Source organism: Lipophrys pholis (assembly GCF_963383615.2).
Source record: "Lipophrys pholis genome assembly, chromosome: 2".
NCBI lineage: Eukaryota > Metazoa > Chordata > Actinopteri > Blenniiformes > Blenniidae > Lipophrys > Lipophrys pholis.
In genome coordinates, this window is record NC_137636.1 from 29,728,555 (window position 1) to 29,755,776 (window position 27,222).

The 27,222-nt window shown below is 41.6% G+C and overlaps 2 protein-coding genes across 3 annotated transcripts in view; both read right to left on the reverse strand.

Annotated features, from left to right (window-relative positions):
- Nucleotides 1-9,403, reverse strand: part of slc6a2 (solute carrier family 6 member 2) — a 28,317-nt gene extending 18,914 nt beyond the window's left edge. Inside the window, exons 1-4 of one of the 2 annotated variants that reach the window (XM_080458586.1) lie at nucleotides 9,326-9,403; nucleotides 8,132-8,600; nucleotides 6,676-6,807; nucleotides 5,096-5,333 (exon numbers count right to left, since the gene is read on the reverse strand). In XM_080458586.1, the coding sequence (XP_080314712.1) occupies nucleotides 5,096-5,333; nucleotides 6,676-6,807; nucleotides 8,132-8,426 (665 nt within the window). In that variant the 5' untranslated portion in view covers nucleotides 8,427-8,600; nucleotides 9,326-9,403. Of the gene's footprint in view, nucleotides 1-5,095; nucleotides 5,334-6,675; nucleotides 6,808-8,131; nucleotides 8,601-9,204 lie in introns of both variants that reach the window. The other variant, XM_080458587.1, reaches the window with a different exon arrangement.
- Nucleotides 9,404-14,930: 5,527 nt separating this feature from the next.
- lpcat2 (lysophosphatidylcholine acyltransferase 2) lies at nucleotides 14,931-26,963 on the reverse strand. The gene is made up of 14 exons (XM_080492733.1): nucleotides 26,617-26,963; nucleotides 26,076-26,218; nucleotides 22,620-22,837; nucleotides 21,972-22,084; nucleotides 21,775-21,835; nucleotides 21,086-21,144; nucleotides 20,700-20,734; nucleotides 20,444-20,498; nucleotides 20,105-20,187; nucleotides 19,583-19,708; nucleotides 19,109-19,262; nucleotides 18,096-18,194; nucleotides 17,388-17,529; nucleotides 14,931-16,838 (listed from the first exon to the last, which is right to left on the reverse strand). The coding sequence occupies exons 1-14, from the start codon at nucleotides 26,725-26,727 to the stop codon at nucleotides 16,660-16,662; spliced, it is 1,578 nt and encodes a 525-aa protein (XP_080348859.1). The 5' UTR covers nucleotides 26,728-26,963; the 3' UTR covers nucleotides 14,931-16,659.
- Nucleotides 26,964-27,222: the final 259 nt, after the last annotated feature.

Consider the following 27,222-nt stretch of genomic DNA (forward strand, 5'->3'; position numbering starts at 1 on the left):
CAAAATGAATGAAAAAAACACAGCTCAGGGATACAGCATCATTTCAAGCCAATTCATACATCATTAGTCATCCATAGCTTTTCAATAGTAACTTTTTGAACAAGTGTTAAACTGTATGAGCGACTGAAATGGGAGCGACCTTGTCTACTGTCTTGGTAATTAGATCTCCTCTCCTTAAATGAAAGCAATTCATCAAGTCTCATTCTCCCTGACATGAAATCAGATGGTGGTTACTCATGGCTGGATCTAAAGTGAATGGATTTGGTGTTGTGAGCGTGCTGATGAAATGAGTCTGTGTTGCCATCACTGTCATTTTGAAAAGAAAACTTCCACTCCGAATCGAAAAATAAGGGGCACAACTACTCTGCATGCAGAGTGCATTTTGTTATGTGATTCATTTTTGTTGTTATTTCAATAGCACATCAACCAATTTTCGATGAGATCATCAATGTATTCCGACCAAGCAAACTGGTGTGCTTACATCGTCATGCATTGGCTTTGACGGATTGGGCAAGCTGGCCAAAATAGTTAAAAAAGCTGGAGTGGAGTTCAGACCTGAGGACGGCTGCTTTCTACCAAACTGTGACAGTGTGGAAGCTCATCCGGCTGAATTAAAAGAAAAGTACTCAAAATTAAATTACATTAAATTACTCGGTGGGTAGGCGGGTTTATTTTTCTAAGCAGCACATCCGTGTATGTTTTTGCGATTAAAGTTGACCAATGAAGACTAGAAGATGAAAAACTGGCCAACAGATATTTCCATTAACTTTACAGCATATGCAGAGTTCACAAGCCAAGTTAGACAAAGGAAGCACGACAATCTGAAAAGCTCAAACGTCAAAGAACCTGTGGGGACTTTCTGTTGAACAAGTGATTCTTTCACAGCTTGCAGGGAGCTTAATGATCCGCTTGTTTTTCAATCAATTAGGTAGTTTTATTAAGTAACTTTAATATACCTTATTTCTGAAGTTTTACCATCTGGAGCATTGGTTTGATCTTTGCACGATATCAAATTAATCATGGAAAATCCCTTCGAAGCTCCTGTGTCCCGGCCAATTTGTCTTTGTCAGAGGTTTTCTTTCTGGCTGTCCTCACATGGTTCCTTCAAGTAGAGATATTCCACCTAAGTGCTCTCTGTTGATCTTCACTTTGGTATTATTTACGTTGAGTCTGGTCCGGTTGGGTTTTACAATCTACTGTTGCCATATAAACAAGCAATGTTTAACCGAGTGTGTGACGTAAACCTGACCGGGTTTTTTAATAACTTTCTAGATCAATTAAATACAATATTTATATTACACAAATCGTTGAAAATTGTTTGCCTATTAGTTACTCACAATGAATGAGCCTTAATATTTTTTTGTTACTATAACTTCATATAGATTTGGAGGATCTTTTTCTATTATTATGTTTCCCTTAATGAATGTTCCAGTCGATGTGAGTTTATACTTCTCGGAAATTTCCACATGCACGCTGAGCCTGATTTATTGACATCCTGCATCAAACATGCTAAACTGCACACTTTTGTAAATTAATTGCAGGGTTAGTCTTCAGATGAGGGCTTTGCATGTTTTACTCTGTTTGCATGAGAACAGCCTGCTAGAAATTGAATTTGTTCTCGTGTTTGCTTGCGGGCAAACCTCTAGCACCCTGGAGAGATTGGATGGAATTGGACGTGTCGTAATCGATCACAAAGTCAAAGTTCGAGGTGCAACAAAGAAAATATAGTAAAATGAAGTCTGTGAAGAAATGTCATGGCAAGCCAACTAGGGAAATGCCTCTAACCTCAATAACAGTAACATCTCTGCTAGATAATGCCACGTGTTCAGATATGGTTAATAACATTGCACATCAACCAATTAGTGCATTCTCCTCACAGTATTTTGTTATTTTTCTTTTTTCACCTCAATTTATCAGCTTCCATGTGCGGAAAACATCACATTTCCATTCGTTATTATTCTATTCTGAAACCTCTAGTAGATCAAGCCCTCAGTGTTTTACATCAAAATGTACGGTGATTTTCAGTACTTTTTTTTTTTTTACAAGAAACAAGCAGTAAATTATTCTCCTCGATGCAGCGAGGCCAAACCCGGAAAATGGGAAAGGTCCCACTTCCCAGTAGGAAGAAAATGCAGCGGGAGCTTCTCACTGAAAAAGTGGGAGGTTTTTGAAAGCTCAACAAATAGTGGGAGTCTGACATTCATCAACATCGTTTTTAATTAAAGTTAAGAAATAGACTCCCTCCAAGAACCAATAACTTACTATAGTTCATGCGCATCATGGGCTCATGCATTCTGGTTGACAAGTGTGATATTGATGTGATTTGTATTAAAAAACTCAGATGATGTTTGTGATTTCTTTTTTCTCCCAAAATAGCAGTGCTCCTTGTCTTTACACCTAATTTAAGCCTTGCTCATCTCTTCTTCCATCCCGATGCTCAGTTCGCTCTCTCCACACACTTTGTGGCTTTCAGCCAATCACATCTCTCTACTGGGTGGCCATCAGGCCAGTGAGACTCCATCTGAGTGGCCAAATAAGTTGACATGAAGAGCATGAATGTACAGGTTGTGAAAATGCACATTGATATCACAAGAATGGAAGAAGAAGTGCAATGCTTTGTGGAGCCTTAATCAATTTTGACTGGGGCTTTACACAGAACACCACACTACTTTGTTGTGTTTGACATCAGTTGACTGATCTACGAGTATAATTTTAAGGCCCAGGCAAATATGATAGCATTATGTTGTCAGTTTCATGAGTAAATAAGGAAATGGTTGATCACCCATTAACCACATACTAGATCAGTCTATAGTCACTGCTATGCCACCTCTCGGAACCAAAGAAACGCTCGAAAAATAAGTGAAAGAGAAATCAAAGCTGAGGTGGTATCTCATTGTACTAAACATAGCAATGCTGTATTCTCCTCCACGGTGGTTGGCGTAACAAAAAGCCAATTACAGGTGTAAAGTCAGAAGGAATGTTGTTGGATTACTGAACAGGGATACTGGACCCAGACGAGGGAGACACCTAAACCAGGGCCTTCACATAAAGTTGCTGTTATTAACTTTGCATCTTGTGTAACATAAACAAAGCGTTTAAACATCAGTGCCAATAGAGCACCTCACAGTACTGCCGGCGTCACTTTAGTGTATTCACACTGGGAATCCAGCTGAAACACAGGTAGTTTATTTTGCTGTTAACTGCGGTCCAGTGCGGAGCAGGGTGGTGAGAGGGATTTTATCCAGCTGCTCCCTGGAGCTCTTTGTCTCATAATCTTCCTCTGTACGCTCAAGCTAGAATCCAAGCTCCAAAGGGTTTGTGGGTGTAGTGGAGTGTAAGAGGTGAAGCAAGAGAACTGTTGACTCAGTTGGCCTGCGTCACGCTGTGCCTTGGCATTGCTCGTGTGCTCAAAGCTAGCTGTAAGCAGGAGGATTTATTATCCCCCACCGTGTCTAACCATGCGAGATCCATGCTAAAGTACACTCTTTGTGTCATTGTCTGCAAATCCGACACTATTTTTCCCCTGCGTTCGAAATGTAATCGTCCACCTGGTCGAAATATTCCGACCCACAAGTTTAAACACAGTGTCTACCCCTTGCATGGAATTGCATCACTTTCTGTTTGAGGGTCTCTTGTTATCCTTCAACTTCTAAGAAATCTCAAACCCTGTGATTTACAAGAGACACAGATTAAATAAGCATATGGCAGAAGACGGCAGCGCGCTGCAGAACGGGGGTGAAACTTCAACAAGCCTCTATTGGCTGTGATGCACTCTCAATGTATTCCGTGCGTCACACTTCACATGTGTCCTCTGTATTGTCCAAGTCGTTTCACGGAACTTCCTCTGGGCAGCACAGAACTGGCCGCCTTTGAAGTTATAAGCAGACAGAGCTTTTTTTCCAAGCACTTCAAAGAGTGCATTTGAACATTTTCCGTATACACCTTTTATAGTGCAAACATTAATAACTGGATAATTTTGGAGCAACTCTGCTGACGTCACGTGGTGGTTTAGTCATTGACCGGGCTGCATTTCCCTACAAACAACCATCAGGGGGATTAGTAACTGTCCTAACTCATCTGTAAGTTTGTGTTCGTATGATAAAAACTGACACAAAGACAAACATCTAAACTCGATCTAAAAAACAGGAACAAACATATTAGAACTAAGCCTTTGTAGCTGTGGCAATACATCGTCACTCAATTACTAATAATTCAAACGTCTCTGTTGTAAAGTAAGAAAAATAATTTGATATTATTTGAAAAAATACAATCTATTTCTGTACAGATGACATCTATTTGTATATCTTTATTTTGTAATTGAAGCCAGCGCTGCATGAGCTTTTAAAACAAATCTGAGGGAAACATTTAGACTTCAGCCACTTTGAAGATGGATGTTTTTGTCTGTAGTCGCTGGGTTAGGCCACATGTCTCTCCTTTAAACACGCAAACTTACCACCCACACTCTTTCACTATGAAGCGATGCTGTTGTGTTACGAACATGGCTTGATATCACTTTGTTTTAAAAAATAAAATAAAATAAAGTTTCCTGAAACACGAAAATGCCTGGCTGGCATCAAATATTATATGTATTGATGCATTTCCACACTATCACAGATCCTGGCATCAAAATTTAAAACTGGCACACTGCGTGTGTTTGTGTAGATTTTGTTCTCTAAGCTGTATCATGTATTTATGACGGAATGATTGGGACCCTACATCGTGTCATTCATTGGGCATCAAAGTGATTTATTTTGCCGTGTTATGTGATGTCAGCGGTCATGGTTTCATAACAGCAAATACATCTTGTGTAAAAAGCAACTGAGAGTACAGGCAGGTTAAATAATGTGTTTTATGTGATGTATCTGATAGCTTAAATGTAAATTCTTATCATATTGTCAGAATCAGAAATATCTTTCTTGCCAGGTATGTGCAGCATAAGAGGAATTTCTTTTGCCATATTGGGGAGCATCAATCAAAACTATAAACACATACTTCCGTATATTCACATAAAGCATGTTGGCATCAGGCTTTGTAGTATTGTTTGTATAAGTTACAATCTGATGAATGTTTTTGGGTTTTTTGTTAAATCACTTACTCATAGTACTCCGCCGCTGGGGTGATCTTGTACTTGGCGTAAGACGTGCCATTTCCAAGAACAGATCCATTGATGGCTATGGGATCAGTGCAGTTGGGACTGTTCCAGCTGTTCCCACATTTGAGCCATGGCAGCTCTCTCGTCATGGAGGAGAACAGGTAGTGGAGGGACCAGGCGATGATGACATTGTAGTAGAAGCCAACATACAGGGCTATAATTATCACAGTGTATCCCACGCCTGAAGACAAAGAGTTACTTGTCAGGTTGTAGAAACGGTTCGTGAACACTGTGATAAACTGAAACAGCCAACAGCAGGGCATATACAAGGTAAAACAAAAACATTTTTTATTACACCTTCCAGTTGAAGTAGCCTCTTTGTTAAAATCTTCTCGTTTTTGACTATTATATTATTATGAGGTTCACCTCTTATTATTCAATGGGTGTAGATGAGGTTCAAAGTCCTAAACCGCCATCAATTCAGCTGCTGAAAAGCTGGATCAGCATTCACATTAAGCAATAAAAAGTGACTTTCCCTGACTTTTGTACTGAAAATTTGGGACTATCTCTACTGTTCGGTTTCCACTGGAATGTGAAGTTCTCATTCAAAATAGAGCAGCCCATTGACCTGTTACCCTTCCTTCTATTCAGGAAAAAAACAAACCCTCCTCGTAGTTCTGAAGCCAACATCAGCAATGGCTAATGCTGTTTCAGTTGTGCAGACAGAGACAATTTCTCTGACTGTACTGAACGATAATGGGAGATGAGCCTCACTTGTATAGCACATTTTACTTTTTAGGAAGACAACCTAGATCTAGCACCTGAACCGACGCCACCCACTTGTAGTTATTTTGTTAAGTTTATCACAGCGAGTGCCATTTAAAGGCTTACATTAGGAGTAAATACAATATTGCAGTCATACACAGTCTCTCTAATTAACCCAAGGTGAGTATCATTTTTAAGGTTTGCCAAGCATCAATACATAATAATCCATTTTGAGAGGCTCATAGTGATTCTGAGTAATTGAGTTCATAATAGGTCATGTTTTTATTGTATTTTTTTTAATTAATATAATTGATTGACTTGTAATTGAATCATTTGTTTTCATTGGCATGGTCTGGTCACGAGCCTGGTTTGATTTTGTTGCAGTCATTGGAAATTGACATTTACACAAAACACACGCCGGGGCATCCGGGTGCAAGTACAATCGGAGACAGAAAATTACAGAGGGATGAGAGAGTTATTGTGACAAGTGTTAGGTTTAGGTGACACTCGTGAACCTCGGGAGGTGAAAGGACAAAAACAAAGACATGAAATTAAAGGCCAGAGAGGAGAATGACTAAACTGTGGGTGCAGCTTAAGAGGTTGGAGAAAGGCTAAAGTCCGGAGACATGCATGGTCATGTGTGCACAGTCGTACACTTGTACACTTAAGTGTGTGTGTGTGTGTGTGTGTGTGTGTGTGTGTGTGTGTGTGTGTGTGTGTGTGTGTGTGTGTGTGTGTGTGTGTGTGTGTGTGTGTGTGTGTGTGTGTGTGTGTGTGTGTGTGTGTGTGTGTGTGTGTGTGTGTGTTTTAGAGTTCACCTTTAAAGACGGGGCATATTTTCCAAATGGTAGCTGCCCCTTCCCTGTTGTACTGGCCCAAGGCAAGTTCCATGTAGAACAATGGCATCCCCGCAATCACCAAGAAAAGGATGTAGGGGATCAAAAAGGCACCTGGGATAAACACAAAATGGCTGTTTAATTAACTGGTCTTTCGATACAGTAATGTTGAGCTTTCTGTATTTTTACAAAATGCCAGATGGGACTCTTGATACTAAAAAGGCAAAGAAAAGTACCTCAGAACGGCGATAAGGCGGATAAAGCATTGTTTGGGGGCCTGTCATTTTTAGAAAAAGAACACATCATAGCAAACAAGTGCGAAGGCTCTCAGCTATTTTCACACTGTGCTGGAGTACAACGTCGACCAACAAGGAAATGACCTCTTCTAGGCACAATGGTTTTGACATTGTCCATCAGAAATGACACATTATCCACTTAATCAAATTAATACATTTTGCTGCGGGCCAATATGATTGACAGGCCAGTGGTGGAGTTGATTTATATATTTTTTTACATGTAAAATTAATGCGTAGACAAACAGTACGGGTCACACCTAGTGAGCACTCTTCATGACAACACAATAAGTGCTTCAGCTACATAACTGTCATCATTCCTTTCGATACAAGTGCGGATTCAATGTTCAATAACTTTGACCAGAAGTCTGCCATTCATTTGTATTCAGACTGAATTATTATCAGCTCAGAAACCTGTTCTTAAAGTTCTAGTTGCAGAAGGCAGTATATTTGACAAATCACCTGATTCCAAATAGATTTAGAACATTTCATGAATTTTCATTTCACACATTCATGTAATTTTATTCTTCTTTTTTTTTCTTCAAGTTCTCCTCATCTAAGGTTAAAGGACACTTCAACAATGGAAACTGGCTCAGTGAACAGTTTTGAATTAAGTCTAGCAAGTTTACATTTTCATGTATGTGATATCTCACTGAATACATCAGTGTCCACCAGCCTCCCACAAACAAACATCAGTTTGCTTTGACCTCTTGTCACGTTTCAAGAATTATCTGCCAGTCTCAAATTATACAGCTCAGTTGTGCATGCCTTGAAAGAAATGAGGTATTTCCTTCATCAATGCACTTCCTCCATCAGTACACCTGGGACTAGCAAGATTAAAGGAACTTAAATTAGAACCAGGGTCCTAACTTGAATCACATTTAGAGTCATTTATAGAAAAAAAAATCGATGTATTTACTTTATGAGGGACACCTTTTTCAAAAGTGAAAATAAAAAACAAATTAAGAAAAACTAACCATGGCACTGTGTTGCAATTTTCTCAACAGCATAAGTCCTACACGACCTTCTATTTCATTATTTCACTTAATTAGCAGTTGAAGACTACTATAACTTAACCTTGCAAAGAGTTTGATGCCCTGTACTAGAGTTATACGCACATGAATCAGCCAGAAACACATACTCACCCCCTCCATTTTTGTAGCACAAGTAAGGAAATCTCCAAACATTGGCCAGATCCACCGCGAAGCCAATGACAGACAGGAGAAAGTCTATTTTCTTGCCCCAAGTTTCTCGGTCGATGTCGGATGCTCCAGGCGGACCTGCGCAGGGAACAGGGGTGGGGACGATGGAGGAACTTGTGTACTGGACGCCATTCTGGTCCTTAACCAGCGTCAGTTCTACATCTCTTTTCTCCACATCGCACTGGTTCAGGGGGGCCACCGATGAGAGTTTGTGTTCTGGCAGAACCTGGATATTCATCTTCTCTGAGACGCGTACAAAGCCCACGCCGGCGCGGTGCTCTCACGGCCCCCTGCGGGTTCTGCTGGAGCCGGCGGTCAGAGCCGGTGCGCCTGGACCACTATCCCGTTGACTGAAACCGGATAAATGGGGCTTCTCCGACGAAACTGCAAGTGACGCCTTCGTGCACATGAGCTGGAGAGGAGGGCAGAGAGACAGACTTTAGGGAAAAGGTTTGGTGTTTGTGCGTAAAGTTCCAGCACCGTTACGCACAGCGGGAAATAAAGGCTGAGGCGGCGAGTGAAGTTGATGTGACATTATTCTTCTCTAAGAGGAGAAACGCAATGATGCATGCTACGATTAAAGACGTCGCACTAAGATATACACCGTATCTACACACAGCGATAGCAGGTGTCCTCTGAGAAACACTTCACCGCGAAATCCTTTGTACGTCACCATGCGTAATGAGCACGGAACGGTGAACAGTCCAGTCCAACATCTAACGAAGAGGCTGGAAAAGAAAAGTTTACTACTCGGGCGGACACACAATTACATTAATACGAGTAGCACAATAATTCAAAAAGCAACTCAGAACAAGTAATAACAAAAAAAAAAAAAAAAAAACGTCCCGACGCACAAAGAAACTCTTACCAGAACGACTGCTACATGCAAAAGTAAAATAGATGTTTTTAACTAGTCTTAAAGGGTGAGCTCCTAAACAAGACACTCCACGATTACAAGTGGAGTCGAGTAGGTGAACGGAAGTGGAAAAAAGAGAATAGAAAACATCTCTCTTTACCACTAAACAATGATTAAAAGCATTCCTATCAATGGCAGCGAAGGAGATGAATGGTTACTTGAACACGTCCCCGTCACTACAGCAATTGAAATCTCTGTAATTGAAAGACTTTCCTCCGTACTTGGTAGAGCTAGGGGCACCTCTCCATGACCCGATGCTGCTGTTGTCCAGATGCATCTGAGGAAAGACTGCCCATGCTGAAGGAACTTTAAGACTCGCCTTCTTCTACAGAGACGACATAAACTGCGAGCCTTGAACTCTCTCTCCTCCACGTGATATTTTATAATTGTACTATTTCTCTTCAGTCTGGGGTCGACATGGCATGATCGCCTTTTTTTCTTTTTCTTCTTTTGTGTGTGTGTCTGTGTGTGTGCTGCCGAAGTTCCCATAAACTTGTACATGTCCTTTTCGCGACACAGTGGGATTCAGATTTACGCACGTGCAGCGAAGGAAAATGTTTCGAAACAGTATCTTTGAAAATCAGAGGTTTATTCAGGGATAGCTTTACGGTTTTGTTTATTTGACAATGAAGTTTCATATTTCCCGATGAGCAATTACTGATTGACACATTTTTGTTTTTCAGATCTGTCTTCAGGCTTAACAGGGTGTAAGATGCATACGGTGACTTTACCGTCAGGTTCCTATAGTACTTCACACAGAAAAAACTTTTTTAATGTCTTAATTTGGACTTTATCTGTTTCTTCTCTGTACTAAACAGATTGAATTACAGTTTTCTAAGAAGCCATAAAAGCATTGTGTTCCATGTGTAATTCAATTCTGCTCCAGCTTTTGCCAGGGGCAATGATTTCTATTAGATATGGTTGATCAGTTCATCCCATTAAAGTCAATGAATGTCCTCTTTGCTCTCCAGTGCTTGTTTTAAAAAACCCTAATAGGGCTGGTTTTGGGCATTTTGTTTGTGAAGATTGAATAACTGCAGTGATGGTAAAGCAAAGGAGCAGGTAAGGGAGATGAATATAAGGTGATTTTACTGTTGTTGTCTCTCCACTGATTTCTATTCTTTTGCAGTATAGTTTGCATTGTCTGGGACATTTGAATACCAAAACATCAAATGTTTTACACTATGTTAACATCATGATTGTGTATCATTGAGAGTGGTACACCGTTTCTTCTCTAATGCACAGCAGCCTAATGGAGGCTGTTATCAGAACTGTTTCAAAGTGCAGCGACGGACTGGGAATGGGCAGAAGGAATCAAGAGGTGGATTTGAAACCTCGATTGGGCTTCATCCAGGAGCAGTCCTGTCCACCTGTTCAGCACCGCCCAAGGCGAAATGATATCATCCTTCACCTTTTACCTGGATCATCTTTGATCTTCTATTCTGACTGAGAACAAACCCTGAGACCAGTTCCTTCTGTCTCTCTCCCTTAAGGTTCAGGGTCTCCCCTGTCGACCTGCGGATGAGAAACTAATGAAAGTAGACAGAGCCTCTCAGCAGTCACAATGTGACTGTCTGGATTTAACCTGAACATTTGATTGGGGTCACAGCAGAGATTTTGTCCCTTTCTGTCTTTTCTTTACCTCAGTTTACGACTCAGAACTCAGATCAACTGCTGGACTACACTTTGCATTAATAAAATCTCACGGTACTGGAAAAGGCTGTCATTGTACAGCCCACCCATAGTGATGACACACACACACACACACACACACACACACACACACACACACACACACACACACACACACACACACACACACACACACACACACACACACGCGCGCGCGCGACAGAAAGCTACATCGTAAACACCGTCTTGGTTTAGAGTGAAAACAAGGAGAGTTTTACTACACAAACTTTAATGAGTCTTTCCAGATTGTTCTGTAGAGGTGCAAAACACTTTTTTCTTTTCACCATTTCGAAAGTTCCGACTTAAAAAAAACTGACATCCTGACATTAAGGAGCTTGGTCATTTCTTATTGTTGTAATTCCAGACATAAAGCACCAGGTCATTACGACGTGACAATCAATTCGTGGTATTAGCTCCGAGTGGGGTTTGTTTTGTTCTGTACCCCATTAGAGCCCTCTGGTATAAATCTCCCTGGCCTCATTGAAGGAGGAGTGTCATTAAGCCACTCCCTCCTGAGCTTTCCAAGTATCTGGAATGATAGAAAGTACCTCAGCAATGTTAAGTCTTCCCCCACACACACTGTATACATTAGGTGGGAAAATAGCAGTGTGAGTCATATGTGACAGAGAACTGATTTTCCCGGTAGAAAACCTGGGAAAAGTGGCTAAAGTCAGAGGCTGGTGAGCCCAGCTCATATGGTTCAGCCATCATGGACACATAAACACATTTAAAATGCATTTTCTGTCTGATTTCTTATCCTTTATATATGTGTAATTGTTACATTTTTCCGTAAACCTTCAATCCCTGAGCAAATTGTGGATGAAAACACAAGAGATGTCGAGTCCAAATTGTGGATACCACTTAGAGTGCATGAAAAGGGCATGGGCATCGACGTAATTATTGTTTGAACTGCAAGAGTGATTCAAAAGACAAAAGCCAGTGATTGAGTGGAAAGTCTCAGGAAATGTAAGATCAAAGGCTTAGGTCAGATTCAATTTACAAGTTCCCCTTCAGATCGCTTTCACAGGCTCATTCCCACATTATGAAAGTTTTGCAAAAATCAAGGTGTTGAGCTGTCATGACAGACACTCTAAGAAAATAGTTTTCCTGACTTTAATCCTGGAATTAAAGGGAGAGATACGAGTTGCAAAGATTAAATGTGTGTTTTTCCTTGTCTCGGGGAGTTTGTTTGGAAACTATAAACATGTCCAAACAGTATTTGGTTATTCTAACTGATGAGTATAGGACAAATGTGTTTTCCAAAACCTTTTGCTGACCCAACCTCGAATATTACACAGGAAAAGTTGTTGCCCGCCATCCAAAAGACCATCTGGAAAAGAATCAAACAGAGATGTGAAACACCCAAAACATTGCGCAAGAAAACAAATCTCTTCAGCAGATACTGGTGCTGATAGCGGCGTTGGGATGTTCCGTACAGTTCGTCAAACCGGGACCTTCACTGTTCCTATAAACCGTCACAGGGGAAATAAGGAACAATCACTTTCCTGAGAGAATAATGGGAGAGTGAAAATCAACAAGGTGTCATCTGGCGTGATAAGGAAATGTAACAATGAGGTTTGGAGGAACTCCCCATAGAGCCCAGCGAGAAAAGCCTGAACCCGCCAGAGTCAAGGGTGGTGAAAAATGTGCATGAAGCACAATAGAAACGGCTGAAAATCCTCACTGTGCCAGTGTCAATAAAAGTACAGATCCCTCAGAATTTAATAGAGTCTTTGCAAAAGGGAAACAGGACTGAAGCCTTATCTACTCTGACAGAGCACAAAGCAGCCGGTTCGTCTTCACAATACAAGTCATGCAACCAGACAATGTTCAAAATTAGGAAGTAAATGATGAAGAAATGTGAATGAGCAATCTGACATAGTATTATAACATCTCCAAGGTTCAACTGGTAACAGACAATAGTGATAATGGAACAAAGCATCTTGATGTTAATCAAGACCAATACGCAACACATTTTTGTTGGAATGCCATTATTATAACAAATTACTGTCTAAATGCTTCATGGTTATATTCTGCATTCTGAGTTTGAACTGCCTACAACACCCTGCACTCCCAAAGGTAACGTACCTTGTGCGCCCCCTTTTCCAAAGCCTGCATCCATGTTCGTCATACCGGATGAAGGAGGGGGTCACGGGTGAGGACTCACACCCAGGTATCCTGTTGTTTTAAGCAGGAAAGTCAATTCTATAGGAACATCAAGCTAAAATAACCTGTTTATTTTCCTCTTATGCAACATTTTTCAAACATCCTTGCACCAAGAAGCCAAGTCACCGTCGACTGTGTGTGTCTCTGCTCTGTTGTGTCATGGTCATGCGGTTAAACTTGAATTTGGACATGTTTGAACATAGTGAGTTCACGCATACAAAGAAATTGAAATATTTTAACGCAATATATTAGTCAAAGAGTCAAAATAGTATTCAATTTTGAGAGACAAACCACACACTCTTTCATAGAGTGTAACAGACAGGACTCGTCCCAATTTTGCCTGAGAAACCTGGGCACCTGCTTAAATTGGAGAACATAGTTGTGTCGCATCAATTTACCGGTGAGGCCTGTCGGTTCTGACCTTTCCTTCCAGCCTGGCACGGCGAGTCCCCCCCCCCCTCCACCCACCATTCGTGTGAGGCCTGCATCCAGCCTGCGCCCGCAAACAGAGGCTGCTCACTCACTCAGGTCTTGAGGAGACAAAATCAGATTACCAACACATATCTCCCACAATCTACTGCGACAGGATCACCCCCCTGGGCAGCGGCTGAAATGGATACAGCAATATACAACAGCCATCCAGAGGAGGAAAAAAAAACAAAAGAAGAAGAAGTGAGGGAGGATGGAGTGAGGAGAGCGGGAGCTGCTAGGGAAGGTCTCACACTGTTATAAGTGCGGAAACAATGTGATTTAATTGATTCCATGCCATCTCATCAATTTTGATTAACATGAAATGAGCCTTTGTACGTTTGAAAAGGTTAAAACAAATTGAAGGTGGAAATCGCAGCTGGTAATCACAGTTTGTCTAACAGCAGGCTTTTAATGAAGAGACCCGCTATCCATCATTCATTTTAGCCGCCTTTGTGTCTGCTTGCGAGTAAGTTGTCATCTCTGGTGTGTTTAGACCAGCATATATATTATTGCCTATTTGGATTATGATGGAAGTTGAGCAGGATTTTATAAAACCTGATTGAATCTCGGTCAATTGTAAATAGAAGATTATTCTCCTGCAATGATGCTGTTCTTTCATGAAGATCAAAGTGATTATTAGTTTATAAAGTGGTATAAAATATGTACTTTGACAATAAAGGCCGAGGTGATGTTACCAAAGGTCAGTCAAAGAAATTATTCAAGTGATTTTTCTGCAGACCCATTCTAGATGCAGCTAACTGCGTAAACATAAACCTTAGAATGAGTTATCCAACGCCAAATAATCATTGAAATTCTCACTCAAAATTCTGCGGCTTTTGCACTCACACACACACACACACACACACGCACACACACACACACACACACACACACACACACACACACACACACACACACACACACACACACACACACACACACACACACACACACACACACACACACAACTTTGCTCAAGAAAAAAATGTTCTATTTGTTGCATCCTCATTGTTTCCTTTCCACAAATAATGCCTCCGGTCATATAATTTTTATATTTGGATTCATTTAAAATGCAAAGAGAAATGCTCCACTTGATAATACATATATAATATTCACCACATATATAATATTGCACATTTAATATTTTGATGTAAACTATGGCTGTCAAACAACAGTGGGGTTCATGTCACACACACAAGCACACTGTGTGCCAGAAATCTGGTTTGTTTGGTTCACAATTTACGCCTTACATCAAAGTGAAGCGACGGTTGAACTGACAATAGACATAGAGAAACACTGGGGCAGGTGGATGGTGAAAAAATGCACACACTTCCACCAAGTGTGAAGGTAACTGCTGGCCCCTTGTGGTGGTTTTAGAGAATCAGCAGCTTCAGGCAGCTGTAGCACTCCAGTTGCACTTGTACCTCATTATAAGCGACTCCTGTACGAGTCCTTACAAGCTCCCTCAGTGATTAATACGAAACACAAAATGGGAACGGCTGTTGTATTCTTGTTTTATTTCAAAAAAAGCAAACTCTGCAGTGTTAACAAAAAAGAAAAAAAGAATCACATAATTGCAATACACCCTGCTAAATAAATAACAATGTTAATGTGAACGCATACCCCACTGGAATATGCTGTTGTGAAGAAGCACTGTTGCCTTTTTGCTCACAAATTGCCCTATTTTCAGTGGTTGGTTTGCTTTAGTAAACCTAAAGCTGTGCAGACATGCTGCTGTCTCAGCAACAATAATCTTCAGTAGAAATGCAAATAGATACACATGCAAAGCAAACCTCTGGCTAATTATACAGCCGTCTTACAAGGTCTGTGTCCCTGAGCGCTGGAGAAAATAAAGTGTAATGCACAGCATCTATGATCATCATACATAGACATAGCATTAACACAGAATACCTCTGGGTTGCCAGACCGGAAAAACCCCAATAAAAGTTATTTTACATTAATTATACTGCATCACAGAAGCGCAAGGACTCTTTGCTTATATTTAAAAATGTGTTGGTTTGGCAATTTTCTGCTCATTTACAGAAAAAAAACACACCGCAAAAACAAAACAATAAAGTAAATGAAGCTGTGTTCATCTCAGTCCAAGAAAGGGTAAGTTGAGGTTACACAAAACAGCTGCAAACATGGTGAGTATCTGGAGAAAATAGTCTTGTTTCTCATAAAATGTTGGCTATGACTGAACTGTAAAGGTGGTGGGTGTTAGACAGTTATTTCAAACAGTTTTTTGTTTTTTTTACATATTTCAGTCCAATTACAAACTTTTCGTATTTTTCTGACATGACACGTAACAAACACATGAAACTTTACAGACGTACAAAGTCACAAAAACACAATCCTTGTGCAAATGGGAAATAGTACTTTTAAGTCTCTATAAGGCACTAAAATTGAAAAATAGAAGCACTCCTAAATCCATCTATAAAAAATGCAAGCGCTTGACTGAATATGGCTGTGCTGTGGCAATGACTTGATTTTTCTTTTATATATACTGTATATATATATAAATGTACTGTGACAAGATGTGAGATGATGGCCTCGTATTTTTTTCCTCTCAGTGCGGTCACATAAAGTTCACAGCTGCACCAAAGGCAGATTCATACTCCATAAGAACAAGAAGAAAGTTCGGCACTCCGGGGTCCTGCTGAACATAATGACGCCAGAAGGAGCTGGCCCAAGAAATTTGGTTCGGCTGTGCTAACAATCCGGGCTGAAGTATGTCGGTGCCGCACTGCCAAAACTTCGGCACTCCTGTGTGCTGCGCATGCACGGTCCAGTTCGCTAATGACTGTGTCGGTCATATTTGAATCATATTTAGCTTGTAACCTCGCTAGCGTGTGAGCCCTGCAGCTCGTTATTATGTCGGAGGGTGGAGTTACGTGATGCACCTGAACGCATCACTCAAAGCTGTCATCTCCTGCAGTTAAAACCGGACCAACGTTGCAATTCGGACACAAAACTTTCTCTTTTGACTGAAACAGTTCAGTGAAATGTATTTGAGAAAACATTGGAAGTGAGAAATAAACTGTGCAGTTGAAACGCCGCTTCACAGTTGTGTGTCTGCTGTGAGGGGGCGTGGCCTGCAAGTCCGACAGCTTCTTCTTGAAGTATGAACTCTCCTGCCAAAAACACTTTATTTTTCGGCAGCTGTCTGACGTCACAGCCAGACTTTTCTTCTTGTTCTTATGGGAGTATGCAGGGGCCTCAAGTCTCAGTCATCCTTTTTATCTGAGGTGCTGTCTTCATGTTTCTCTTCTGAACCCATCGGACTGGCCAGTTCCAGATCGCCAGGCATGGCCTCCTGGATCGCCTGGTACCTCTGCAGCTCCAGGTATGTGGTGAAGAGCTTGGCGTATTCTGGATGGGTCGTAGCAAAGGCCTGGAATTCGTCTGCAAAATCACAAGAGAGACCAACAACTCGCAACTGGTTGAAAATGTGAGAAAACACGTCGATGAGCCACAATTTACACCGGGAATCACGATGGAAAATTTGGGTACAATTCATCTGAAATTGTATGAATGCAACCGTCCAAACAAGCAGATTGAAATTTGGTTTCCCTCCACATGAACTACACGAGTCCATTTCAATTTGAGTTTAAAGTGAGGTCTTAAGATGCCTGAATGACCACATGGCAGGATGTGGCAGGTGTCTGAACATTGTTTCATTTACCCATTTAAAAATACGTCATGAGATCTGAGCTGTAACAATGGGTCCTACAATTATTTCACAAGTAGATTTAGTCCAGCATGTAGCATCACTAACATCCCCAAATCATCCGGTATACCCTCTGCTACATATTTTGGTCTGATGTTCAGCATGCCAGAGTGGACACGTCTTGTCACGGCCTTTTCCCTTCTTTTCCTGCTTTGCTCTGGATTGCAGCGCAGGCTTCAACAATAAGTTACAGCTTGGTTGTTACAAAGCAAAACTGCACTCACTGAATGTGATGAAACCCGAAGCATCAGCATCAATCTCTTTGAAGAGTTTGGTCATGTTCAGATCTGACACACCCAGAGCGGAGCGCAGCAGAGCAGTGAACTCCTCGCGGGTGATTTTCTGATCCTCGTCCATGTCAAACAGCTGCGTGAGAGAAGACGGCAAGCGAGAAATTCGAAAGTGCTTTTCAATTAGTTGCGTGTTCAGAATAACAAAAAAGACCTTTCATAAGTGTAGAAATGTGTCGGCAAGCTGAGAAAATTGCGCATGAAATTTAATTTCTTGACGAATTAGTGAGTGAAAACATCCTTTAAAATGCAATAGAAATCTTTGGAGTTGTTTGTCATGGTCCTCATGTGAACTTATGGACGGGAAAATGTCTTTTTACAACAGACACACACATTGTTGACTTGATATTAATCCAAATCTCCCTGAATGCTCTCTCTGTTCGTCCCACAGCACTGTTGCTTTTGTCTGCTGTGCACAATGAGGACAGCGCCGGACGATTTAACTCAATTGTGGGCCCTTTTTTGAGCGTGTGTCATTAATACAGTAGAAAATATATCAATCGCTTTTCATTTTGCTATTGAAGATATAAGAGAAACTACAAAACACACACACTGTATTCCTGTCTTCTGTCAAACAGCGTGCAGTAAAATACTGTTCTGCAATGTTTGACGATAGAAAGAGTGAATCAGTTGCTATCTCACCTGGAAGGCCATTTTCAAAACATCGTCGGTGTTTGCTGGCCGGCACAAAATGTTCACACCGATAACATATTCTCTGAAGTCAATGGTGCCATCGCCGTTCTGCACAGGATCAAGGAGGAAACATGAATAATCTATGATTTATGGTCCGAGCTCTTCTTATATCACATTTCATGCAAACAATGTTTCGACTGCAGTGAGACACTTACATTTAGCTATGAAGTGCAAATTATACATTTATTGTTCTTTTATGCCAGTTTTCTATAAGTTATGTTTGGCTGTGGCTGGAACGTGATCTACTAACAACAAGGGTTTCAAAGTAAGAGCTGTTGTGAGGTATTAATGCTCACCACCACTCTACTGCACCTTTAAGGAATTATGAAATAGATCTACTTATATGAACTTTACACACGTCCAGTGATTCAGAAATATGAGAGCATAGTCAGAACTGCTTCCTTACTGTAAGTAAATTTTTTTCTTTTCCCATTGTCTCCTTGTGCCATCTGTTACACACCCAGCTGTTTAACATAAGGGAAGCCTACAGACAGCAGGACATGCACTAAATAGCTGAAGAACATTAAAATATTAACTCTTTTGATTCTGTCCTGATTTTCCCAATCACAGACAAGATTTGCCAACAGTTGACACATGAGCTTCTCAGTAGCGTCAAAAACACACAATAACAGTGAAGAACTCGCCGTTTTAAACCCTCGTCCCACTCAAAAATGCTGGCAGTCATACCAAAGGAGTACAAACTGCTTTTGATCATAATTTCCTCTTGCAGGTTGTGTCAATCCTGAGCACACACTGTGATTAAATATAAAATATAAAGTGTTCAGCAGTATTTCGTTAAGTGATGTATTTACAGTTTCTCCGCTGTAATATGATTTACCGAAGTGACTCGATGTCCGACAGACCTCAGTGTTTTATTGGTCGGCATTATGTAGTGGGCCGTGTTGCACTGATTATATTGATTAAAGAGGTAAGTTAAAAATGGACATACAGGTCAAGCTCACCCTGTCAAACAATGCAAACAGCTCTTCAAGGACTGGGCTGACAGGTAGCTTTAGGAATCTGGCAAACTCCTGGATGGTGATGCGTCCACCTTTACAGGAGCTGGCCATGGCTGCAAAACCCTCCAGCTCCTTCCTCACATTGTCCCATTTCAGACTAGATGGGACAAAGGCAATGAAGAAAGTATTAATAAAGAACAAATAAGTGGTGAACAAAATAATTGAAATAAATATATAGATATTCTTTGGTTTATATGTTACTAGTCTAGAAATAATTGACAAAATAAACATATTTTCCACTGTATTGTATTTTTTTAAATGCACCTGCTGAGCTAAATATCACAGAAAGAAAATGCACATTATGATGACTCCTTCATGATTCAAAAAAAAAAACTGTACTGGGTCAATCTGACCGGAGTAAACTGTGCTCTTCCTCCATGGTGGAACTGGCATCAGGGTAAATCGAGATGTTCTTACTTGAGTTTGCGGCTAATTTTGGTGAACTCAACCAGGCCAGCCTCCATGGGAAGCGTCAGCTCGCCAGCTGAGATCATGAGGCGGCAATCTTCGTACGTGTGGTCCGTTACAGGAACTCCCAAGGCCCTGAAAGCAGCAGTGGTGCATGTATAGTAGCTTGTTCGCAATGCTTGTGAAGGGCAAACAACAGATCACAACAATGCAAGAAACACAAGGGAGATTTGTCAAAAAGAGGTACACAGCTGGGATGTTAAGGTGCAAAATCACCATTAAAGGAGATTAAATGTTCACAAATTAATTATTTTCATACTTTTGACTTGTCAAAACATTTGGTTCTCCATTGCAGTACAAACTCAAACAATGCATAATAGAATGCGATTCAAAGTGGGTTTAGCGTCCCTAAGCAATATAATGAGGCCAAATCTTTTTCTTTTCATGAGACAGAACAGGCGTAAGCCGGAAGGAATTTCCCCCTGGAGTTAATAAAGTATTTTCTGATCTATAGGACTAGTAAACACTTACCGGGCCATGGATTCTCGTACTCTGCTGGCAAACAGAGGCGCGCTTTTCTTCTCCTCCTCAGTGGGGATATGCGGCGGCAGGAACTGGAAAACAGAAGAAACAGATGAAAAGTTCAGAAGGAGGGTCAAACGGAGAGTAAACTTATCAATCTTGGTATGGGAGGCTAAATCCCCTCTCGCAGATAACACCTCTCACCCACAGTAAGCCCACAACAGTTATGAGAAAATTCCAAATAAACTGCACTTCACTGTTAAAACTTTATTTTTTCAAATCAACATGTTGACTCTTGTGTAATAACTCATCCTACTACAGCCTATCAACATTCCTAATGTCTCTTACCTCTATCTCTACTGTGGTGTAGAGCTGGGAGAGCGTCAGAAGCAGCAACGTCCTCCTGCACGTAACGCAACCGAGACTGTTATTCAAACACGTCAAAAGGTGTACACGCAAATACAAGCAAATCCCGTTGCTGTTATTGAGATGTAATCATCTCTGCCGTCCAAGAAAACATCAATCCTGACACTGGTGCTGTAAAACATGCAACAGTGTGAGAGAAACGTCCAAAATCCTCCCTGTCGATGGAAAACATACTCACGAAGAAAAGCCTTGCCAAGTCCAAGTCACTGTGTCCTGGAGGAATAAAATAGAAAGAAATGAAGGTTCACAGAGTATAATGACGTGGATAAAATTCCAAATATGATAAATAAGCGTCTGGATTTGATACCGATCTTTCTTAAGAGACGGGCTGAAATGCTGTAAATATACAAGGATCATGAGCTGCAGTGAGAAGCTGCTCAGGTTTGGCAAACAGAGAGTTTGACACCTTAAATAAACTGTTGATTGATCGGTGTGTGTGTCTTTCATTTGTAGCTTTGTCTCTCCATGTTTATCTTTTATGCAAACCAGTGAGCGCACTGTGACGACTGCTGTCCAGTTCTCAGTGAAACAGCTCAATGTTCCATCTCAACGCTCCACACTCACCAGAGAGTTGGGATATCTCATGATCACGGGCTGCACAGGGACCCCTGGAATAAAGGCACCTGGATATGGGTTGAAGAATATAAGATACTAAGAACAAGCACAAAAAAAAAAGAAGCACAATCTCATGAAAAGACCCGAGGTTCACTCAACTCGCTCAGAGCCTGTTAATTATCGCCTGATACCAGGGTTAATATTTAATCTTTACATTCCAACCTAATGACACCCGACAGAGTGTTTCACATCTGTCCTTCTCATCACTTTAACAAAAAATAAAAAACTACAAGGATGTAGATAATCTTGGCCTCCACACACTAGTCATACAAACTGCTTGGACTTCCACTATAAAAGATTCACCAGCATGTCACTCATCAAACACACACAGGGATATTTAGGAACTGCTACACATTGAACAGACTGAAAATTGAAGTTATCTTGGAAAAATAAGGCTGAGCCTGTCACTTATTCTTACTCACGTACCCACACACATCTTGAGAAAACTATACTAGACTATACTCTAAAATAAAAAAACGTCTCAACAAAGGCAGCAGTAAACCGTGAAGTCAACAAATGGAGGCGCAACACGAGACAAAAGGAGCCAATGGAACTGTTTAATAGATCAGGTCAGATGTCTTTTGGGTTTGAAATGGGAATATTAAACAAGCAGCGGAAGAAAACATTTTACAGTTTACCTTGCTTAAAAGTGATGAGACATGAGCGGTTTGTACATGTTCCCTCTGGGAAAATCAGGACCTGGAGAGCAAAAGAAAAGAGTTAAAGGGAAAATGGTATATTACTATTTTTTACACACAGCTCCCTGCAACTGCCATTAAAGTGAATACGAGACCATCGAAGGGGCCATTTTTGCTTGGGACTGTCTGAGACTGACCTGTGGCCAGTGGCCGCCTGACTTCGCTCTGCTGTCAATCTCTTGGATTGTGTTCTTCCTGGAGTCTGGGTCCTTTCTGGACACCAGCACTGGCTGGAGGCAGCGCACAAACCCTGCAGACATGACAAAGAACCAAAACATGACCCCAACGCCAACAATCGGCAAGGATAAAAAAAAAAGAAAAAAGATGAGTGCATGTTGTACCATAGCTTGGACCGATGGTATAAACATGCGACACATCAAATATGACAATTATTAAACGGAACAAGCTCTATGGTGTCAGTGCTATTAAAGCTAAGTGGCACATGTTGACTTCACAAAGCACATTTATAAAAGTTAGTTATAACAGGCATCGATGTCAGTGACATTTATAATGCAATGATCTCCTACAGGCAGCAGATAATGACTTTGCATCACGTGTCCTTCAAGCCATCGTTATTAAACACTTTGTCAATGAGGAAGTAAAACAAACACATGGTGATCGCGCCTTGTGATAAGCAGCCTGTTAACGTCTGTGTATTTTCACAAGCTCACACATAAGGTCAACGTTTATAGAACAAGTGCATCTGCCCAGGCTTTTCAGTCTTGGGCGAAAAAAAACAAACAAACAAGAAACAACAACAAATGCATAAGAAAAAAGGGACTTACTGCCGAAGATGGGTGTGGCCAGATTCTCCACACGGGAGACGGTGGAGGGGAGGCCCGCCACGATGCACACGATCCCATCGAAAAAAGTGGAGTGGGGCGCCACGGCCAGGATGGGAGCCTCACTGCTGGTGGCCTGTCTCCCCTTCACCACCACTCTGAAGCCCATGCAGAAGTAGTACGCCCTCCCCAAGGCAGCCATCACATTTCGACACAACAAGCTGTGTGAAGAGGAAAAAAGTATGTTTTGTTTATTTTTGGCATTTTGTGAGAATCATTCCTCATCTCACATGATCTACAAAGTTAGAATTTATTGTCTGGCCATGCTTTGTTTGACCTTTTTTCAATTAAGCCACTTTCAGGGAGTGAAAGTATTTTGGCAACAGGAAGAGTTGCACCATTTGTCTGTTCAGTCACACTGAAATTGCAAAGAACCACCTGTTACTTCCTCCAGAGCTGAGGCGCCACGCAGAAGAAACAGCACTCAGTGTAGAACTTTTGTAATGCATAAAAAAAACCCCGACCTGTGGCATTATAAATCTCTAAACTCAACTGGGCTGTGTAATGCATGGAGCTACCGGTTGTTCAAGCTGATAAGTCCAGGACGTGGCCACATTGTTTAAGCAGAAAGCATCGAACAGTATTATAAAAGTAAGGTTGCGCTGACATGTATTTCTAAAAAGAAGGAGATGGTTAATATATTTAGTGTTGGGGGAGGCTGGAGTCAACACATCTGACAGTTCTTAATGATGAACGTCAGGGTCACTTTTGTCTAGTTAATATTTACGAGAAGGAAGCATGCTCTGGAGCTAGATAAAGAGAAAAACAATGGCGGGTAAAACTATTGCCTACTTCAGTTAAATTTACATTTCAGAAGAGAAAACTATATGAAAAAAAAATGATCAGAGAGCTGTGCTATTTATTACATATAAACCCCAACAGCTGTTATTAACATTACATTTATCATTTTATGACGTATCGACACAAGGAAGTGTAGTATTCAATGAAAGCCGACTATTTGGGGTGAGGCAAAGCTGGATAGCTGAGAGGACTCGTCCTCTCCACCCTTTGAATAACCCTTACCGTGGAGCTTTGAAGATGAAACTACGTAGTATGCATCTTCTGACGGTGCAAAATACATCTCCAAAGCCACAGATTTTAGTGTTAAACGGGGCATATTATGCAAAATTCACTTTATATTATGATTTTCCAAAAGTAATATGCATCCCCATACCTGGCATGACGCCCCAGAAGTGAAGAAAATCTATCATCTTACTCCCTTACTGATTTCAGTTTTTAAAAAGTGTTTTGCTCCAACCAGCCAATCAGAAATCAAACCCTATATCGTGTCATCGGGGGTTTAGCCAATCCCAGTCAAGGTAGGCCCTTCGTTTGACCCTCCGACAATTAGGCAGCTCTGCTCTGGCACATGGCACCACAAGAGGAAGTACTTCCTTCTCTTCCCAAAATGGGCATATGTGGGTGGAGCCAGTCCAGCTCCCACAGACACAGCAGATTCTAAAGGCAGCTTCCGTGATCCAATATTCAAATGGATGAAAATCAAGGAAAAGCTGGATTTGGGGCCATAAACTTTGAATACGAGACCCATGTGAAAGTGTTGAAAAGCTGTATAATATGACCCCTGTAAGATCTGCCTTATAACTCAATCAGGATGGAGCCTCAGTTCTATGTTCACGTGACAAATAACAAATTTGTTCGCCTCCTTCGTGACAAGTTAAGAATGAAAGAACTGAAATGATCTTGAGACATAAAGAACACATTAACAGTAAAGTCAGAACTTGATGAGATAAGCCTCTGTTTCACTTGGGCTTGTACGTCCTCCACACCATGTTTGGTCATACTCATAAAAGAAGGGCTGTGGTGTAAAGGTCAACGACTGTGTGCTTTACGCAGCAGCGACCACATGAACCGACTGACACTATGTAAAAATACTTCATGACAGATACTGAATCTATCAAATTCATTATATTAAGATAGGAATTATGCGAGAAACCTTATATTGAATTAACTGTAAGTACTAACGTTACTATTATCATTGTCTAATATTAGCCTGAAGCACAAGATGTTGGAGGATTGGCTTTAGTATGTAAAGAGACAAATCTCGTTTTCAGTTCCTTTTAAGCTCATTCTAATACCACGATTTCCTTCCTCAGCAGTGGAGGGAACTGAGCTGAAGTAATACTTGTGGGGCAGATATGATCTCAAAAAGCATGATTCAACAGAAGCACATGCTGCTGCACATTCTGCAAGTCATGTCAGGCACTATCATTTTGAGAATATGCTGGCTCGGCTCTGCGCTGCTATCCGGCTTAAGAAGCCAGGAGGTCTTTCTGGTAGTCTGTCTTTGTTTTAGGAGTAAAACCCAATGTGTTATTTACAAAATCACAACATATGTCTCTATCAATAGCCAGGTTTGCATTAAATAGGATGGTAGTTCGATCCCTTCTTGCCACTGTTTACATCAGCTTAACAAAATCTAATGCTTGTGTGACCGTTTAGTAACATAAAATGATAAAAAAAAGTGGTCTTTTTCTGCTATCACATAAAGTAATCAAACAAAAATTGTGAAATCATCTGAGAGATGCCGTGTGCATTGTACTGCAGTCATATTAAACATATGCAAATAGCAAACAGCCCCCCCAGTCTGATCATTTTTTGATTTTTTTTCATGACATGATGATGTAGTGGCTTCGCCCATGTAGTCTGTCGTCAGTTCAACAAGAATGGAAAAGACAGCAAGATGTGAATATTGGCAGATGAAATAATAAACACAATAGGACCCCGGGCCTGGATTGCTGGGAGCCCAGGCTTGACTGATTGATTGGTGGGCAGGCCTTTATTTGATTATAGACGTTGCAACTATCAAGCATGTGCTTTCTGAACAGATGGGTTCATGAGCCAGTGCCGATTAGGATTATGTTTGTTCCGAAAGCGTTTGTCTGGGTGGTTAGTCAATTGAGTCATAGATGGACAGAACGGATGCTGGGTTAATATTTGACTTACAGTCAAAGTGACTTACAGTGACTTACAGTCACTTGGCGCGCACCAAGTGCGCGCCAAGTGCATATTGGGTAAAAAGTCATCGGAGAGAATGGCCTTGATGACCAGCTATAAACAAACCAACTCAATCCCTGAGATGACAGAGCAGAAGATATAGTGACTCACCTCTGATACATAATGTGCAAGACTGCTTTTGCTTATTGTATCGTACAGATTGAATGAAACTCAAGTTTGTATGAGCATGCTTGACCACGTTAAAAAGCTAATGTTTAGGGCACATGCTGCACAGTATAGTGGCATAGTTTCTCAAGTGTAACTACAGTGTGGCGTCCAGAGTGCTCTGGCCTCTGATGTCCGTCTGAGCACTGGTGGCCGAGAGGCGTGGGCAGCTCCGAAAGACACTGTGTTGCATGGGATGGCGTTTGTATCCATAGTTACCGTCTCCAGCCTGTCATTGGCTCCACAGCTCCTTTCAGAGGATGTTTGAAGGTTATTATGACCGACACTGGCCATGTCACCATCAGGACCAGGGATATGAGGATGGCTCGCACAGGGACCAGGAAGATCCCCAGCAGGACACACTGCATGGAGGGAGAGGACCGGATTAATCATGAATTATGGGCCTGCGCCAAAACAGAGGAGGATGCATCCATCTTTTAGGCTACAGCACAATTCAAAAACAGAAATATGCATGGGGCTGGAAAATCCGCATAACTGGTTTAGCTTCCTGGAGACCGCACAACGGGTCCCATTGTTTTTGCAGCCTATAACGAGGCTTTACAAGCCGATTGTCGAAGCCCTGGTGGAGCAGATTATAGGCCCTGGTAACACAGCAGCAGCCTGTGCGTGTGTAATCTGACACATCTGAAAAGGCTGCGTGCGCCCGTGTTGTCCTCAGCCACGGCTGCTCTCCCCACGAAGAAAAAACAACAAAAACCCTGATTTTTACGCAACGACCAAACCGAAACACCATACTCACTTTCATCACAGCGGCTTTGGTTAGTTTAGTGTCTTGAACGAACGGGTTGATGACCGGAGGCAGCAGCAGGGATTGCTGCCTCGGCAGGGCGAACACTCGCTGTGGAGGCATCGCGACTCCTTTTCAACGGAGAAACACGCAAATGTTGTTGTCGCGGCGCAGTTATGTTATCATCATCTCACTTCCTCAAAAGGGCCGCGTCTCTCTCTCTCTCTCTCTCTCTCTCTCTCTCTCTCTCTCTCCCTCTCTCTCTCTCCTTTTATTTTTTTTCTTCCCTTCCCCGGTGTAGATGATGTCGGTACGGCTGGAGCGCAGCGCGCAGCACACGGACGGATCCGCCGGAGCGCAGCGGGACTGACGCGCTCAGGCTCCGCCTCCGACGTGGCTGCAGTGGGGGGTCGAGTCCTCGGTCCCATCGCATCTGCAGGTCCTGGACGGGTAAATAAACATCACCGTACATCATCTGAGAAACCTCTTTGAGAATATGCATGGATACTGTCCGTCCGTGGACTCGACTCGCCAATAAAATAATGCCAGGTGACAGAAAAAGGCGCAAACCAGCGATGCGCAATTTGTGGAGGTTGTTGATTAGTATAGCTACACAAA